Source organism: Onychostoma macrolepis, chromosome 05 (genome assembly GCF_012432095.1).
Source record: "Onychostoma macrolepis isolate SWU-2019 chromosome 05, ASM1243209v1, whole genome shotgun sequence".
NCBI classification, from domain to species: domain Eukaryota; kingdom Metazoa; phylum Chordata; class Actinopteri; order Cypriniformes; family Cyprinidae; genus Onychostoma; species Onychostoma macrolepis.
In genome coordinates this window covers 38,365,048-38,385,233 of record NC_081159.1, presented here as the reverse complement: position 1 = coordinate 38,385,233, position 20,186 = coordinate 38,365,048, and the positions used below count along the sequence as shown (strand labels likewise).

Genomic DNA, 20,186 nt, shown 5'->3' with positions numbered 1-20,186 from the left:
CATCTGGACTGAAACTTTTGCTTGTAAAAATGCTTCTTTTTCTTTTTTGTGCAACAAGAGGAATCAAGAGATTACAATAAAAACACATGAAACATTATCGCAATTTTAAAAAGTAAATTTTTTCCTGTAAAATTGTGATTTTAACTAAATAAAATTAAAGCATAAGTCAGTCCTTGCAGAATGAGTGTTATTTAAAGAGTGGGATTCTTTGCTATTTTAGCACATTTTATTAATAAAGATCAGGAAATATTACAAGCTGGACTTGAATGCATGATGCTCATCATGTCAGGGAAAACGTACTAATATTTAAGCCACACTGCAAAACTAAAAATTGCAGCTTCACTAAATCATAGTTTACAAATAAAACTTTCTGAAAAAAAAAAAAAAATTGTCCATTTCTGTCAAAGACCGTTAATCAGTAATTGCTTGGAACCCACAATCCACCAACTCCACAGATGAACAAACACCATTACAGGACTCTCCCTCTTGTGGTTTGTACCTGGACTGTGGCTCAGCGGTCACAGTTCACTACGCACAAATGATTCCAAGGGCCCTTAACAACCCCCTAACCCCCGTACAAGACATGCTCGCTCTAGGGGACACACTCCCACTCTTTGAGCATGATGGGAGATAAGTGTTTGCCACTCCTGAGGAGGGGTCCAGTGGGCTCAGCTGAAGGACACTTCTCGCCGTCCTCTCATGGCCTGGAAGACGCTCAAATGAGCATTTTTAATTACAGAGGAGAGATGACAAACAAGCTACTTGAAGTTTCAAAGTTTCAGGCATGGCCTGCGCTTGACCCGCTGGGAGATATGTGAAGTTTGCGATGTCAAGTTGCTTACACGATTGAGAAACCAATAACTAACTACTTGGCTAGTTGATAAGTTTATTAATACTTTGCAGAGCCCCGGAGGATGTTTCACATTAACTACATCCTTCTCCTTCTTTCAGTGTGATCTTTAGGGCCTGACAAACAAACAACAACCCTAAGCAATTATCCTGTATGCATATCACATCTTAAAAGTACATTAACCAGAATTGACCATAACTGGACTTCAAATAAAATGCTGTGTCCCTTTTTAATGTTAAATACTGTATCCTATCATGGTGCCAATGTGTGGAGACATTTTACGCCAAATGTAGATTGATCTCTCCTGAAAAAGTAGCAATATTGTAAACCAACACAGCAATATTGACTCACGGTAGTCTGTGGTGGGACAACCTGTTTGTCTAAGGGCAACTATTGGCAAAAAGAAGAAGGGGAACCTCTTACAGTCATTTTATTTATGAAACACGAGCTGAATTCATTTTTCAAAAGCATTTCTTACATAAATTGTCAGCTTCATTTGAAAGCAACAATTTATGTAAGAACTAATTCGAGTGATTTACACTGAAATGCATTCTTCATGTTTTACAAATGAGACCCAATATTCTTCATTAACTGAGTGTTTCATTTATTTTGTAAAACAGTTTTCAAACTTGAAACTACCGTTCCAAGGGGCAGTAATTTATTTATTTTTTAAGTCTCTCATGCTCTTATTTGATCAGAATTTCCTTAAAAACAGTAATATTGTGAACTATTATTACAATTTTAATATATTGTAAAATGCAATTTATTCCTGTGATGCAAAGCTGAATTTTCAGCAACATTACTTCAGTCTTCAGTGTCACATGATCTTTCAGAAATCATTCTAATATGCTGATTTGCTGTTTTCTAATTATTAGTTGAGAAACATTTCTAATTATTACCAATGTTGAAAACATTTATGCTGCTTAATGTTTTTGTGCAAATCTTGATGTATTTTTATTTTCAGGATTCTCTGATGAATAGAAAGTTCAAAAGAACAACATTTATTTGAAAAACAGTAGTGTATACAAAGCTAAATATAGAGTAGAACAGATATCTGGTTAGTAAGTTTGAAACCTGACATATAAGAACACATAACAGAATTTAAACTGTTAAAAAGTAATTAATATAAAATGAATGATACAAAAAAAAAAAAGAGAAAAACTTTAATTTTGGTGGATATGGATATGCAACTGGTATATTGTGCGTCCCTAACTAGTAACACCCTGAGATGAGTGCAAAGATAAAAACCGTTTGTTCTCCAAAAAAGCTGTTATATGTATTTTTCTAAACATCCTCGTCTCACCACCCCATGGTGGTTTTGTCTATCGTCAATTTTCAACCCCAGGATTCACCTCTGTCCTGCTACAAAAAGGTGCGAATGAATCCATTTGTTGTGCAGTAGATTGTGGCTACAGCTGTCAATAATTCCTCAGTGTATGTTCTCCTCAAATGATGAATGTATCTTACTAAATCAAGAAACAAATGCCATAGATTTCATTCCTCAAAACTAATCTCAACTGAAGAGATGCGTAGCCTCACAGTAAGTGTTACATACAGTCGTGGCCAAAATTGTTAGAATACTTGGCATATTTAAAAGGTTTCAGTTGTTTTTGTTGAATTGGCCATTGCAATACCCATAAAACTAACTATTGCCGGAACTACCTGCGACGGAAGGAATCTGCTGGAACACTGAAAATGATGGACTGGCCCCCTCAAAGTCCAGACCTCAACCCCATCGAGCAAAATTGTGGCGAGTTGGAAAATAAACTGGACAGATCTGTTGTACATTCAAAGGAAAGCCTTTGGCTTGAGTTGCAGAAAGCATTTGATAACATTAGTGTTGACGTTCTCAGGAAATATATTGACACTATGTCAGAGAGATGTGCTGCTGTAATCGCTGCAAAAGGTGGACACACCAAATATTAAAGTTAAAAGTGGATAAAAATAGTATGACTCACTTCATCTGATATTTGTTGTGCTCAGAGCAACTATCTGCATGTTTCATGAACATTATGAAATTAAATCATGTTTTGGAGGCAAAAAACAGTCAATATTTTTTAGATCTGTCAGGTGTTCTAACAATTTTGGCTACCACTGTACATTCTTCCGGTTTTAGTTTCATTGCATTTATGATTTCCAAATGAACTTTTCTCATGTGAAAAACCTGATGCCACAATGCAAATTCTGGGAGTTTGCCAAGACATTGCTATGAGTCTGCAGAAGTGTTTTGACTGGTAATTCACACAAAAATTAAAATTTGCTGAAAATGTACTCACCCTCAGCCCACTGGATAAATTTAGCTTTACATCATTTGTTTACCAATGGATCCTCTGCAGTGAATGGGTGCCGTGTTTGTAATAAATCCATCAAGTCATTTTTTAACTTCAAACCATTGCTTCTGGTTAAAAGTCCTCTATTCATAATATTGGTTTCTGCAGTGAAACAATCATCTTGTCTGAATCAAGAGAGAAATATGCACTGATCAAGCACCGTTTACAGTCTATAACTGTTCTAAACAAATATGTTGGTGGATTTTGACGTGAGAGAACAACAGGGGATGGTTGTTCTTATGTTGTTATTATGGATTAGATACTTGTATTTTGGGCAGAAGTGATGGTCTAAAGTTGAAACGAATTAATGATAAATTTGTTTATTACAAACATGCAGCTTTTTGCTTCACAAAATGTTAATTGATGGACTGGAGTGGTGTGGATAACTTGTGGATTATTGTGATGTTTGTATCAGCTGTTTGGACTCTCATTCTGACGGCACCTATTCACTGCAAAGGATTCATTGGTGAGCAAGTGATGTGATGCAAAATTTCTCCAAATCTGTTCAAGAAACAAACTTATCTACATCTTGGATGGGCTGAAGGTGAATTTTTGCCTGAAATATTCCTTTCCTTATGAAGTTGCTAGGACATTCTGAATGGTGTTTTATGATGATATGCAAACCAATGGGATTTTTTAAATTATTTTTTATCTTCCACCAAGGCGAAAATCATTGCCTACAGAGCTAAAAAATAAAAAGCCGTCCAATTTGAGATTTGATTCAGGTCCATTACACAAACAGTGTGGGATGAGTTACATGACAGGTCAGAGGTTTGTTCAAATCCCCAATCCTAACTATGAGTCTTATAACACCACTAATGACATCCAAACTCCAGAACACAAAGAAAGTAGGAGAGTCGACCGATAATTATTTAGCAAATCCTAATGAGAACATGTCAACATTTCTGAAACAATGCATTTGCAGTCGCAACCATTGCCTAGCAACAGTGCCTTATACAACTGCTACTATGGGACGCATGGATACTTCTATTAGCATCTCGATTAGCAATGCCAATATCACAAGTCAAAGATACTGTCATTAATATCACAAACCAACTCAAGAAAGGTGTCAAGATGACTTGTCACCCACGCAGTTTGCCTATACATCATGGAGCTAATCATTTCCCAATGCCATTAATTAGGTTCTGCTCTAATAATAATGCAGTATGAATGACTACATGACACTATGACTATGAATATGACTTAGCAGTGATATTTCTGTCAAGACAGGGCTAATTATAAAGGCTCTCAGCCATCCAGAGTGGACAGAATACTGACAGAGAGGAAATGACACATGCATCAGATCAAAAACACAGAAAGAAAAAATAAAAATTTGAGATATTTTGAAATGACTAAGTCTCTCTAACAAAACATGGGACAGGCTTCATTGAGACAATGAACAAATCCTGTCAGCCAGCAAATCAAGTATCTGATTCCTCTGTAGACCTTTTTACTGTGTATTTCTTTGTTTTATGTTTTTTTGTTTTTTTAATTTTATACTATACACAATCATTCAAACGTTTGGGGTAAGTATTTTTGTAAAGGTTTTAATACTTTTATTTGAATTATTTGGGGGGGGGGGGGTTCAGCAAGCACACATCAAATTCATCAAAAGTGACAGTAAAAACATTAATAATTTTTTTTTAAAGTTTTCTATTCCAATAAATGCTGTTCTTTTGAACTTTATACTCATCAGAGAATCCCAATCAAAAACTGCATCACAGTTTCCAAAAAAAAAATATTTAGCAGCACAACTGTTTTCAATATTGATAATAATAAGAAATGTTTCTTGAGCAGCAAATCAGCACATTAGAGTGATTTCTGAAGGATCATGTGACACTGAAGACTGAAGTAATGATGCTGAAAATTCAGCTTTGCATCACAGGAATAAACTACATTTTAAAATAAATTAAAATAGAAAACATTTTTTTTTAAACTGTAATAATTTTACACACTATTACTATTTATACTGTATTTCCAGAACATTTACTAATTTGAAGAGTTGTGTATATAAAGTAAGCTTTATTATATTATTATATTATAATATTAAATTATAAATGGAATTTCTTTGGAGATTTTAAACCAGCCGTACTGTAAGTGCATTACAGGACACCAATTTTTCCAGTTTTCATGAACTGAGGGACCAGTTGAAATGACTGAAAACATAGCATTTCAAAGATGCTGTCGACAGAGCTTAAATTGTATTGAACCTGGAATATTTGCTTAAAGCCAGTACTGAGTAGTGATAATGTCATGGTTTATGTAATTTGTTTTTACCATTTGTACATTTCTTTCATGATAACAACCAGCTTTGGGCAAATATTTGTGGCAATGACACTTCTGAAAAGCGGTTTATTTGTAAAACTGTTTGAGGGGCTGTTTTTGTGGGCAACTGAAAACATACATCCCAATTACACACTAATATGGATGATAAGCAGCATTTAGAACGCAGATGCCTGCAGGGAAGGATTGTGGGTAAACCAAGGACACAGTTAGAATCCTAAATGTGACTCAACAGCATGATAACTGACTCAAGAAGAGAAATTTGAACCGAATTATACTCTTTAAGGCATTTATCTCAATGAAAAATATAATCGCTGGATTCTCAAAAGTGAATAAATATCTCTTCAAGGTCTCTAGATGCACCTGTGAATAAAGTTGGGTTTTCCAGTGTTGTTTAAAGTTGAGTTTGAAAATAGCACTAATCATTTATTTAGTGCTTTTAAAAACCACACAGCAGAGGTCTTTGTCTAGAGTAAATATATAAAAGTAAACAAATTTGATACAATATGTATGTGTCAGAAAAATTTTGGCCACTTAGTTTTGGAAATAACATGATGTGAAGGGCAGTGAATGAAATGTTTTTATGCCAATTATGTCAATTTGGCCAAACAGCTGCTCTGGGTGAACACTCAATAGCATAACTCACTTAGCGCAGGTAGAATTTAAAAAAAAAATTTTTTTACAATGTATAAAGCACCTGTTTAAAGACTAAATGTAATCCAATGGGAGCTCAATAAAACTATACACAGTATTATAGACCTGTTCATCTTTATAAACTGGTACATATATACAGTAAATGCTGACACGCTGAACATGAAATTGGTATATACCTTTTTAAAAAATAGCCTATTGAAAGGTCTTGAGAAACGGCTGAGATGTGACTTTTCACTTTCGTTGCGGTGTATGCCTTTTAAAAGATAAGACAGAAATCCCTCAAACCAGAAAAATGATTTCTCCCCTGTATGTGTAGAGAAAGTTACAGCAGCTGACAGATTCTGTTCAAGAAAGAGTCACGACCCCCGACATTCACAGTGTGGATACAATGATCAAAGGTGCGTCTAATGAAAAAATGAAAATATGAACGCAAATTGCACAAATATGAATTAAAATTACATTAAGTTTTAATGTAATTGTATTAGACTGCAAGGCAGATTATGCATGATTCCCTTGCACTGCTTTGTTCTGCCTATAAGAATACTGTTTGATATGATATTTCCTTTCTTTGGAGAGCAATGAGGTGTGAGGTCACAAACTCACTAAAATCACTAATTCAGTTTAGTATCCTCTTGATGGCACCACAACCCCTCACATTCTCTCTCTCCTCATACTGAACTCCTCTTATGAGTCCTCTACGCTTATCTTCATACCCTTCAACAGAAGCAGTTTGAAAGATGAACTGAGATGAAGGAGAAAAACATGCAGGCTAGCGAGGGACAAATGCAAAGAAAACAGGTACAGCTCACCCAAAATGTAACCTTGTCATTTACACACCTTTAAAAAACTTTCTTCAATGAAACACAAAAGGAGAAGTTTAAACAAATATCTGAGCTGCGTATATCTATACCATGGAAGTGGATGGTGACATCCAAAAGCATCATAAAAGTAATCCATATGACTCATGTACTATATTATGTAAGTCTTCTGAATCCTTATATATGCTGTGATTTATATTCGTTATTCACTGAAAATCTCGCTCCACATCCCAGGTCACCGTTCACTTTGATTGGATGAAAAAAGCAGCTTGGATCACAGAAGAAACAATGTCCTAAAAGTGGGTTTGGAACATCAGTAAATGATGATAGAATTCTCATTTTTGGGTGAACTATTCATTTAAATAAATCAGAGTCTGAGTAAAGACACTGCAGAGATGAGAACAAGGGGTGTAGAGAGACAGACGGAGAACGAGAGTGAGAAAGAAAAAGAAATCAAGATGACGAGAGGTGCCATTTCTAAATTATACACCACGCTCTCGTGACAGCTGGAATCCCCCGTAGTCCTTGTGTGGCACCTCCGCTGGACCCTGAAGGAGCCCATGCTGTGTCTCAACAAGCTACCAGCATCTTAAAAGCCTCTCTAAGCCCGTCTTTAAACAAAGCAATCCAGCCTGATCACACTTTCAACAGTGCAACTGGCGGTTAGCGCTGTATCTGAACACTATCACAGCGGGGAATCCACGTTTGTGAAAATTCAGGCACTCCAGGGCAGCCGCACTAACGCTACTCAAAGCAAATACAGAGTCAATGGAGGAAAGAAAGATCGGATGTGAGGGTCCCGTGGATTTGGTGAAGAGATTCAATGACAACAAATTGCATTATGTGTTATCACTTAAAAAAAAAAAAAACATGCACAATTTGAACAGATGGAGAAAAGGCTCACTTAAATAAAGCACAACAAGGCTTGTGTAAAGTTGTGTGTATGATATAATTCACCTGCTAAAGAACATGCCAGAACAGTTCTCCTTTGTTTTCTCGCAATCCTTATTATAACATTTACGCAACGTACTACCAGACTGAAAGAGCTCTGCTGCCCTCTGTTGGCCATAACAGACATATTTGAGTTTCCCATAAGGACACAAATAATAACTGTAAAACTGCACATTATAATATATATATATGTTTGCATCATCTATGCACAAACTGGTCGGGAAAATGTATATTATCAACCAATGCCAGTAATTTCAAAATGGCCAAATATGGGTTGTTTATTAATCTGTCTCATAAGAATCAGTTAAATCATTAATCATATGCAACATTAAATTTGTAAAACATTTAATTCCATGCATGCAGAAAGCTGTGCATATGCATCTGATATGATATTGCTCTGAGTGATGCACTTTACAGATCTATGGATCAACTAAAGACAAAATAATTAGCACAAAAGTTATATTATTTACCAATGCCAGTAATTTCAAAATGGCCAAATATGGGTTGTTTATTAATCTGCCTCATACGTATCAATTAAATCACTAATCATATGCAACGTTAAATTTGTAAAACATTAACCACCATGCATGCAGAAAGCTGTGCATATGCATTTGATATGATAATGCTCTGGGTGATGCACTTTAACGATCTATGGATCAATTAAGGACAAAATGACTAGCACAAAAGTCCAAAAAGAAGGATGCTCCCATCCTTTAATGATCAGTTATCAAGCTCTAACTTCATCACACACTGGTGAGGATTTAAATTGGACTGAGATTTGAACATGTGCAGAAACACTCCTTAAATTGAATCTTTTTCAGGTAAGAGCAGGAACAATCAGCTCCAGTTGTGGAGGCAGAAGACAAACACTGCAGGAGGATCTAGTTGATCATTTAAAGTGTGACGTTACCTAACTCTGTTATCAAACTGTGCTGTATTTCAGAGTGTGATACAATGCTGCTCTCCAGTGGTGGAAACACACACAACGTACAAGTTCTGCGGTATCAAACAGCATGTATAAACACAGCCCTGAAGCTCATTGCAATGAAAACATCTGGAGAAAAGCCTCATTTAATTAAAACCTTTTAATTAAATGGATTTATGAATTGGTGATTAAATTAAGTCTCACTTAATTAGTTACTCAATCTTATTTTCTTATTCCAAGCATGAAACCTACTGCCTAAATTCAGGTTAAATGCAACATTACAATTACTAATACATTTAAAAACTTGAGCCTCATGGGGTGACATAAAATTAAATTAGTAAAACATTTCTGTGCAATTTACACATTTTTTCCACATGAAGTAATGTTTTTATTCAGTACAGATTCATTAAACTGATCAAAAGTGACAGTAAAGACATTTATAAAGGTTATGAAAATTCAGCTTTGCCATCACAGGAACAACATTAATTTGAAAATATATTAAAACTGAAAAACTGTTATTTTAAGTAGTAATAATATTTCCCAATATTATTGTTTTTACTGTATTTTTAATCAAATAAATGCATATTAACAAATTATCATTAATATTGATTTGAACTGATCATGGCTCATCTAGTCACAATAACTAGAGTTGGAACTATCTGTACAACTTATAATAGAGGGACATACTGTAAAAAAAAAAAGTTTCTTTCTATCCAAGTCCACAATAATGAAGCTAAGCGTTGTGTTGCCCTCTACTGGACGAGCTCTGAACATAACCACGTGATCAAAATATATGGATACCTCTAATCAACTATTCCAGTAATTTTAGTAAAAAGAAATCTAAATGCTTCACTATATGTGACCCTGGACCCCAAAACCAGTCATAAGGGTCAATTGTTTTTAAATTGAGACTTATACATCATCTGAAAGTTGAATAAATAAGCTTTCATTTGATGTATGGTTTGTTAGGCCTGGATACAATATTTGGCCAAGATATAACTATTTGAAAATCTGGAATCTGACGGTGCAAAAAAATCTAAATATTGAGAAATTGCCTTTAAAATTGTCCAAATGAAGTTCTTAGCAATGCATATTACTAATCAAACATTAAGTTTTGACATATTTACGGTAGGAACTTTACAAAATATAATAATTTTATATCCTAATGATTTTTGGCATAAAAGAAAAATTGATAATTTTGACCCATACATTGTATCGTTGGCTATTGCTACAAATATACCTGTGCTACTTATGACTGGTTTTATGGTCCAGGGTCACATATAATGATAGAGTTTTTGTGTCTTTGCTGTACTTTTTGCCATAAAGTGTAGGCATTCAGTCAGACAGATAACAGACAGACAGCATTTGTCTTATATTGTTACTGTCAGTAATTCAGGGCTGTAAGAAGGCTTATAGAACAGTTAAGTGATATTTTTAGCTGCATCCTGCAAACTCACCTGATTTGTGGGCTGATCGTAGACATGTGAGCGAGGCATTGAGCCGAGCACATTCTTCATCACTCGCTCCAAACTTCTGCAACGCCTCACAAACCTGCTCATCCGACATCTCCAACAGAGCCTCCAGAGTCAGCTCACCTGGAGAGATCTCCTACAATAAAGAGACAAGTCTGAGGAGTGCAAGCTGACCTAGACTGAACAACCATTTGAGAAATCACTTGGATGTCATTCACATGTGCCCCAAGAGATTTTAGAGCCAACTTCTAAAATGTATTTGTTAAAATAGTACACTACTGTTCAAAAATTCATGGTCAGTAATAAGATTTTTTAAAAGAAATTAATATATTTATTCAGCAAGAAAGTTTTTATTGTTTTTAATTGTAAGAATATTTCACAATATTACCGTTTACTGCAGTGTTTATTTTAGTCACATAGACAATTGTTTTCACATACCTTTTTCTCAAAACTCATATAAGTTGGTATTAAAATGACAAGCAATTACCATAGTTAGAAATTCTGAGTGAAACTTAAAAAAATATATATGATTTGCATTAATGGAAAATATAAAAACTACCAATAAATGATTTTAAAAATATATGATTTTACAAAATTATCTTTTGATTCTAGCAAAATGTAAAAGTACTATTTTTATATAGTGTAAGTATGACTTGATCTGAATAAACAAATCATTTGAAATAATACATCTTTAATAAATGCAATTAAGTGACAAGAATTATAAATCTAATATACAGAATATAGGAAAATGTTTAAAACTTGAAATAGACTGATGACAAAAGACATGAGACTTTACTTGGATTCGTAAACATGTCAGCAACACATACAATTACTGATACTGTTATCCACAATAAATTACAATAAACATATAATAGGGACTTATTGGAGCTATAAACTTATTACAGCAAATGCTTTGCTCAGTGATGACAGATTCAAACCTACAACCTTCAATTACCATGAAAGTTAAAATTTGAAACGTAAGCACTCAGCTTCTTTAAAATATGTTTGATGTTATATATAACATCTATATAACATCTTTTTAATTTTTAATTCTAAACCATACAAATTTACTCTTACTTCAGTCTCAATAGTGCGCAACAGTCCCTGTCCACTTTTTTCATCAGTCTTTGTTCAGGAAGTATTTTCCCATTCATTTTTACAAAGATGATTTTCAAAATGTCTTTATTTAAGAGTTCTAAACCATGAACTAAACCTGAACTATGAACTAAGGTGAATCACAATATTACAAACTTTGATTTGTAACAAAAATTATTTGAAAATCAGACAAAAAGGCAAAGGTATGAGACTTTGTACTTAATGGAACTACAATTCCATGAAGCACTGCAAGTGACAAATGAAATACAAAGGAGAAATATAAAAATATTGATTTAAAGATGATGGTTGTATACAGAGAAACAAACGAGTTGAAATAATGTGGCTTCAGCAAAAGCATATAACATTGGTTAATTCCCCTATGGCCAAAATGAATAAGGTTTTCATTTCGGGATCCTGAGTGTTGTGCTCTATATAGCTGCAATTCCTTCTCCACATCAGCAGGGGGCTTCAGCACATTGGACAGCGCCAACACTTCAGCACCGAGGACAGCGACCCAGGAGGAACAACCTTAAAGCCTTCAGAGAAGCTGCTGTTCTAGACTGTGTGTTTACAACCTTTTATGCCATCAGACGGGAAATATTTCGAGATGTACTGCATGGGGAGGCTCAGAAGCAGCTACTTCCCACAAAACATCCTGATCCTTCATTAGGATGCTCTCACTAGCCAACCGTAAACCAGTCACACATTTACACATAATTACACATCTCTCCACACACTCACTTAAATCTGGATTACACATCACTATGTTCACTTTACTGTACAACTTTTAGATATTCACATATTGTATTTATTTGCTTTCTTCTGTTTTCTGCCTTTATTTTCTTTGCATAGACATAGCTTGCAAAACATTTCACTGTCATCCCATCTGAGCATGCAGGACTAAACTCCGAAACGTGTGTAATTTGTCAGCTTTCTTAAAATAGTGTTCCTGTTTTCTGATCATTTCCTTTTACCAATTTCAGCTTGAAATCAAGCACTGACAATGAAACAATATGGCGTAATTAAATCAAAACCAAGTTTCATGTAGGGTTAGGGTTAGTAAAAATATTATAAATCTTAAATGTAGTCGTTTTTAGTAATAAAGCAAAGTAATATTTTTAGTATTTAAGACAAGATTACATTTTCTTATTTAATATTTTCACTAATAGTAACTCACTTTTCTTTTCTCTGCTAGATTGTTTAGATTTGATTTGATGCCAGAGATTGCTTATGTCAGAGATTATTGTTCTTACAGTATATTAAAATCATCACTTCAAATCATCCATTACCATACACTTCCAAAAGTTAGAGACCAACTGGCTTTATTTACTTGCCACATTTAGATGCATTTGGAACTTATTAAGTTTGGACCTTGATAACAGATAATATAGAAATGAAAGTTGATGATTGACTGGATGAACCAAAAACTTTTATTTTCCAAAGACATGATCTGAGACCAGCATTATGTTAGCATCACTGGTATACTATTGTAGTTTTTGATGTTTTATTTCTGTTCATGTTTATTTTTATTTCAAGTACAGTGTAGGATTAGATTATGTTTTTATATTTTCTGTTTTCATTTTAATTTTAAAATTTTTGTAATTTTGTTTTTACATTTTAGTTTTATTTTAGCACTTTGATTATAAACAAAGATTAGAAATGTTGCCTAAGCAAACAGCTGAAAAAGTTTTAAGTTTTTAATATTTTATGTTTTTAATATTTTATTTTGGTTAATGTTTTTTTCAAGTAATGAATTTTTTAATGGTTTTAGTTTTAGTTGTAGTTAACGATAACCCTGTTTTAGACAAAAATACAATTCTAAAGATTTCAATCACGGGGCTGATTAAATAAAACAAATGAAACTAATACTAACCCTAACACTAAGCCAACACCCTAACTTTACTAGAGCATTGGTGGCACATCTTGATAGACAGCATTACTGTTTGTCACAATCAAATCTATACATGATATTTCTGAATCCATGAAGACTGAACTTTTCTTGACAGGTGACTGTGTGATGGAGTTAATAAAATCATCTGTGGGGCGAGCTAGCTATGTGTATGACTGGTTTAGGACACAACACACAGGACTGCACATACCTCAATAACCTCCTTCCTCATGTTAACAATGCGGAACCAGTGTCCCAGCCGCGGGAATCCATCCAACTCCACATTCCGCTCCTGTAAGGACACTTTACGCTTGTAAGAGAGCTGCCGACTAAAATACTTCACCAGTTTACCCTGAAAAAATAAAAGAGCACTCATTCACCAATATGATATTATAACTTTTTAATATGTAAATATAAGTTGAACAATTTACATCAGTCATATATGCAGATCTGTAAGCAAACTCTAAATGCAATGCTTGGCATTTTCAGCTGTCCTTCATGTCGTTCAATATTTCATGATCTTTTTGAACTGATCCTCAGCATGTTGGAAAAACATGAATATTCTAAACTGGACAAGTTTCCCAAGACAGTGCAGCCTTTGTGCAGGGAAATGAAGAGGAATACGAAGGCAACATTTAAAGCTTCACCACATTTTAAAAACAATTACAGAAAAACAGGAAGTAACACAGTAAATTAAACATGACATTTTTAAAGTAGAAAAACTGAAATATTCTGAAATATCTTAACCGTGCATAGCATTTCCCAACCTTTGTCTCTCATGTACTCTATTTATGGTTTTAAAGACTTTAATATTCAACCATTCACACAACTCTCTGGGAGGAAAAAAGCATAAATGCACTAATGATTCTTACATCAACTAAATATTGCTAAAGAAAATACTTTTTTGGTGTTTTCTGTCATAATATACTACATAATATACTTTAAGATGAAGCAAAAAGCAGCAGGTGAGTTAGACTAATGCATTTTTAGCTCAAATAGGTCTATACTGGAGAAAAGGTTTTGTGGTTCAGCTCCATTCCCAGCATGCACCAGGGCATGAATAATTAATATGGTTGCATTGTTTGACCATATACCAGTTTTATTTACACAGTTGTTGGGGGTTTTGTTATCACATTTAGAAATGTTACACATTTTAAGGTATTTTATGAGTAGTTTTATGATGAATATTCATGTAAATATGGAATATTCATTTCTTGTAGGAAAAAAATTAGATCCCATCATTTGCAAAAATCATATGCAATAAAAACGTATTCTTAATTATTCTGCATTAACTCAAAACATTACATTTACTTACTGTGTAAAATTTAAAAAGTCATACAAATGGTTTCCCTGGGTTGTATGAACACTTTTTTTAACATGGATTTGTTGCGTCCTTGTGGATTGTCCACTAATGAGCCTGCGTTATGCAGTACATGAGGAATATCACACACTGGATGCCATCAAGATAAATGTTGACCTTTCAAGCTAACGAGTAAATAATAATCGGCTATTTGATCATTTCAGCCTTATCAGTTTATTGAATACTGTCCATCTATATCTGTAGTCTGTTCAGTTTCATTTGTGTTGAGTTGATCTCCCATGGCAACACTGTTCGCTGAACGTTACTGTATGAAAACAAAACACATTGTCTGTGGGTCCCAGCTGAAATAATCAAAGCCTAGAGCCTAGAGACATTTCTTCTAATGTACATCTTCACTCAAAGATCTCAATTCACTCCTTGAACTAAATACCCTTTTTGAACTAAAATGGACTGACCCAAATCCATGACACTCTCTCGTTATTTTAGAATGGCTCCAGGTATATTTCGAACAGAACATATTAATTCTTTAACCCTAAAATCCCAAACTTTTGTCAGCTGAACGCTTTTGAAATAATATTAAAAATAACTCCTTTTTAAGTAAATATTTCAATAATTTAACAATACATTTGACATTTTAACAGTTAATTGTCATATGACATGCAGGTAAACAAATTAAATCATTTATTTGCATTTTTAGCTCAAATAGGTCTATACTGGAGAAAAGGTTTTGTTTTCCAAAGACATGATCTGAGACCAGCATTATGTTAGCATCACTGGTATACTATTGTAGTTTTTGATGTTTTATTTCTGTTCATGTTTATTTTTATTTCAAGTACAGTGTAGGATTAGATTATGTTTTTATATTTTCTGTTTTCATTTTAATTTTAAAATTTTTGTAATTTTGTTTTTACATTTTAGTTTTATTTTAGCACTTTGATTATAAACAAAGATTAGAAATGTTGCCTAAGCAAACAGCTGAAAAAGTTTTAAGTTTTTAATATTTTATGTTTTTAATATTTTATTTTGGTTAATGTTTTTTTCAAGTAATGAATTTTTTAATGGTTTTAGTTTTAGTTGTAGTTAACGATAACCCTGTTTTAGACAAAAATACAATTCTAAAGATTTCAATCACGGGGCTGATTAAATAAAACAAATGAAACTAATACTAACCCTAACACTAAGCCAACACCCTAACTTTACTAGAGCATTGGTGGCACATCTTGATAGACAGCATTACTGTTTGTCACAATCAAATCTATACATGATATTTCTGAATCCATGAAGACTGAACTTTTCTTGACAGGTGACTGTGTGATGGAGTTAATAAAATCATCTGTGGGGCGAGCTAGCTATGTGTATGACTGGTTTAGGACACAACACACAGGACTGCACATACCTCAATAACCTCCTTCCTCATGTTAACAATGCGGAACCAGTGTCCCAGCCGCGGGAATCCATCCAACTCCACATTCCGCTCCTGTAAGGACACTTTACGCTTGTAAGAGAGCTGCCGACTAAAATACTTCACCAGTTTACCCTGAAAAAAAATAAAAAGAGCACTCATTCACCAATATGATATTATAACTTTTTAATATGTAAATATAAGTTGAACAATTTACATCAGTCATATATGCAGATCTGTAAGCAAACTCTAAATGCAATGCTTGGCATTTTCAGCTGTCCTTCATGTCGTTCAATATTTCATGATCTTTTTGAACTGATCCTCAGCATGTTGGAAAAACATGAATATTCTAAACTGGACAAGTTTCCCAAGACAGTGCAGCCTTTGTGCAGGGAAATGAAGAGGAATACGAAGGCAACATTTAAAGCTTCACCACATTTTAAAAACAATTACAGAAAAACAGGAAGTAACACAGTAAATTAAACATGACATTTTTAAAGTAGAAAAACTGAAATATTCTGAAATATCTTAACCGTGCATAGCATTTCCCAACCTTTGTCTCTCATGTACTCTATTTATGGTTTTAAAGACTTTAATATTCAACCATTCACACAACTCTCTGGGAGGAAAAAAGCATAAATGCACTAATGATTCTTACATCAACTAAATATTGCTAAAGAAAATACTTTTTTGGTGTTTTCTGTCATAATATACTACATAATATACTTTAAGATGAAGCAAAAAGCAGCAGGTGAGTTAGACTAATGCATTTTTAGCTCAAATAGGTCTATACTGGAGAAAAGGTTTTGTGGTTCAGCTCCATTCCCAGCATGCACCAGGGCATGAATAATTAATATGGTTGCATTGTTTGACCATATACCAGTTTTATTTACACAGTTGTTGGGGGTTTTGTTATCACATTTAGAAATGTTACACATTTTAAGGTATTTTATGAGTAGTTTTATGATGAATATTCATGTAAATATGGAATATTCATTTCTTGTAGGAAAAAAATTAGATCCCATCATTTGCAAAAATCATATGCAATAAAAACGTATTCTTAATTATTCTGCATTAACTCAAAACATTACATTTACTTACTGTGTAAAATTTAAAAAGTCATACAAATGGTTTCCCTGGGTTGTATGAACACTTTTTTTAACATGGATTTGTTGCGTCCTTGTGGATTGTCCACTAATGAGCCTGCGTTATGCAGTACATGAGGAATATCACACACTGGATGCCATCAAGATAAATGTTGACCTTTCAAGCTAACGAGTAAATAATAATCGGCTATTTGATCATTTCAGCCTTATCAGTTTATTGAATACTGTCCATCTATATCTGTAGTCTGTTCAGTTTCATTTGTGTTGAGTTGATCTCCCATGGCAACACTGTTCGCTGAACGTTACTGTATGAAAACAAAACACATTGTCTGTGGGTCCCAGCTGAAATAATCAAAGCCTAGAGCCTAGAGACATTTCTTCTAATGTACATCTTCACTCAAAGATCTCAATTCACTCCTTGAACTAAATACCCTTTTTGAACTAAAATGGACTGACCCAAATCCATGACACTCTCTCGTTATTTTAGAATGGCTCCAGGTATATTTCGAACAGAACATATTAATTCTTTAACCCTAAAAATCCCAAACTTTTTGTCAGCTGAACGCTTTTGAAATAATATTAAAAAATAACTCCTTTTTAAGTAAATATTTCAATAATTTAACAATACATTTGACATTTTAACAGTTAATTGTCATATGACATGCAGGTAAACAAATTAAATCATTTATTTGCATTTTTATTTAATCAGTCATTTTATTTTTACATTTTTATGATTCAAGACGATAATTTTTATGTTTTTTTTTTGTTTTGTTTTTTGGTTTTTGAGACATCTTTCCATTATGGAAGCCAAGGAATGAAAAAAAGATAAATGCAGCATTTTATCTCACAGTTCAGACTTCTTTTCCTCGCAATTCTGAGAAAGAAAAAGTCAGATTTGTGACATCTAAACACAGAACTGCGAGATATAAACTTCCAATTCTAAGGAAAAATGTCATAATTACAAGATATAAACTCAGAATTCTTAATTTTTCTCACAATTCTAAATTTACATCTTGCAATTCTATTTTTTTCTCTGAATTATGAATCTGCATCTTGCAACTTTTTTTCGCCCCCACCACGGAATAAAATATTTAAAAAGGTAACTGTGACTTTTATTTTAAACTTCTGACTTTATTAGAACTGTGACATAAAAGTCACAGATACCTTTGTTATTTTATTCCATAGCAGTAATGGGATTCTGTAGTCCACTATAGTAGATTCTATGTTGTTTCTAATGTCAAGTAAAGGATATGTTTGTTATGAATTTACAAAACAACATCAATTCTAATCCTTGATTAGAAAATACTATAGATTCTATCAGTATTTTATGTAGTTGAAGGACGCGGTTTGTCTAGACGACAGAAAAATGCACTGTTGCAATATACTTTAAACCTTGAATGAGTTTTTATTATTTTTGGTAAAAGCTCATATATTTAAAGAGGGGTCACTGTATTGCTGGTACCAAATGCCATTACGCTTTGAGCATCACTGCTGCCTGTAAATTGATGATGGTAATGCACATCCATCACCAGATAAACAAGCAAGAACCCCCTGATAATATCTAATGTTTGTAATTATTATTCCATCAACATGAACAAACAAAGTGCTTCATTGTGACATACTGACACTAGTGACGGCTGCAATCGACAGCCAATGGAAAATGGGTTTCCCCACGTCAAGAGAACAGAGTGCAAAAATACTAGAGAGCTTCTGAAAAGCAGACTGAGTCAAAAAATAATTAACACTATGCCAACATGCATGCAACAGCACATAATCAGGATTATAAACACAGATATAAATCACAAAATAAAATAATACTATATCATAAATACCAAAACATAAATAACTGACTAAGCTAAAAGGTAAGATATTGACAAGATACTGATGGTAGGTTAAGAAATAGGTGTCATACAGCCTACACATCAAGCCCATAAGCAGAAATAACTTTTCTTGCATCTGCACAGACCCAGTCTAATGTAAAACAATATCTGAAGCCCAAACATGCTGAAACACAGAGCAAAAGAAGTCAACCAAATGACTGCTGGAAGGAAACTTGTGCCAAATCAGGCAGGACTGCAGTTGGATATGGTTTATTAAATTAATAAACTAATAGGTAAATAATAATAATGGGTAAATTCCCCACCCATTCACTCTTAAAAATAAAGGTGCTTCACGATGCCATAGAAGCTATTTTGTCTAAATGGTTCCATAAAGAATCTTTAACATCTGAAGAACCTTTCTGTTTCACAAAAGGTTCTTTGTGGCGAAAGAAGGTTCTTCAGATTATGAAAAGGTGGTTCTTTAAAGAACCTTTGACTGAATGGTTCTTCTATGGCATCGCTGTGAAGAACCTTTTAAGCACCTTTATTTTTAAGTGTTCAAACAGGTGAGACCAGGGGCCAGTTGCATAAACTTAGCCACCATGTTAAGACTGTGTCTTAAGAACTAGTTTGACCAACTAGCAGTTGCCAAGAGGTAATCATTCTTACTTTTCCAATACAAATAAGACCAATCTACCTTTTCATAACTGAATTTAGCACCAATCTTGAAGAAAAAAAATGAGAGAACTAACTTTTTAAGACTAGTCTACACAGTTTATGCAACCGGTGACCAGGTCTACATGGGACGTTTTCACAAGGGCTATATCTCAGTAACCATAAGGTTTTCAGTTACAAGTCCAGTTGCACAAGTGTGTTTTGTATGATGGTTTTAAACACCTAGGCCTAGTTCAGAACTGGTGTTTTAAATGTTGTTATCTTGAACAATTCGTTAATTACAGTAGCTCTCAAAACAAGCCAAGTCTGATCATTTTTCTGTTAGTCTACCTTTTTGAAGTATAATTGTTTTACGGTGTACATTTTGCTGAAAAGCCACTAAAATAGAGAGTAATCGGTAGTCCGATTCCTGAATGAATGACTCTTATGAGTTGGTTCTTTTTAGTAAATCAAAAACATACAGTGTGAGTAAAAGTAATTTGATTCCTGAGCAAATTACTCTTATGAATCGGTCCTTTTTAGTAATTTAAATAAATATAGTGGGATCAGCGTAGTCCAAACTAATGACTTTTATGAGACAATTCTTTTTAGTAAAA

General features: G+C 33.8%; 1 protein-coding gene across 1 annotated transcript in view; it reads right to left on the bottom strand.

The window, feature by feature from the left end:
- Positions 1–20,186, bottom strand: part of ksr2 (kinase suppressor of ras 2) — a 108,346-nt gene that overhangs the window by 86,496 nt on the left and 1,664 nt on the right. Inside the window, exons 2-3 of the mRNA XM_058775850.1 lie at positions 15,984–16,124; positions 10,269–10,419 (exon numbers count right to left, since the gene is read on the bottom strand). Coding sequence (XP_058631833.1) covers positions 10,269–10,419; positions 15,984–16,124 — 292 coding nt within the window. The remainder of the gene's footprint in view (positions 1–10,268; positions 10,420–15,983; positions 16,125–20,186) is intronic.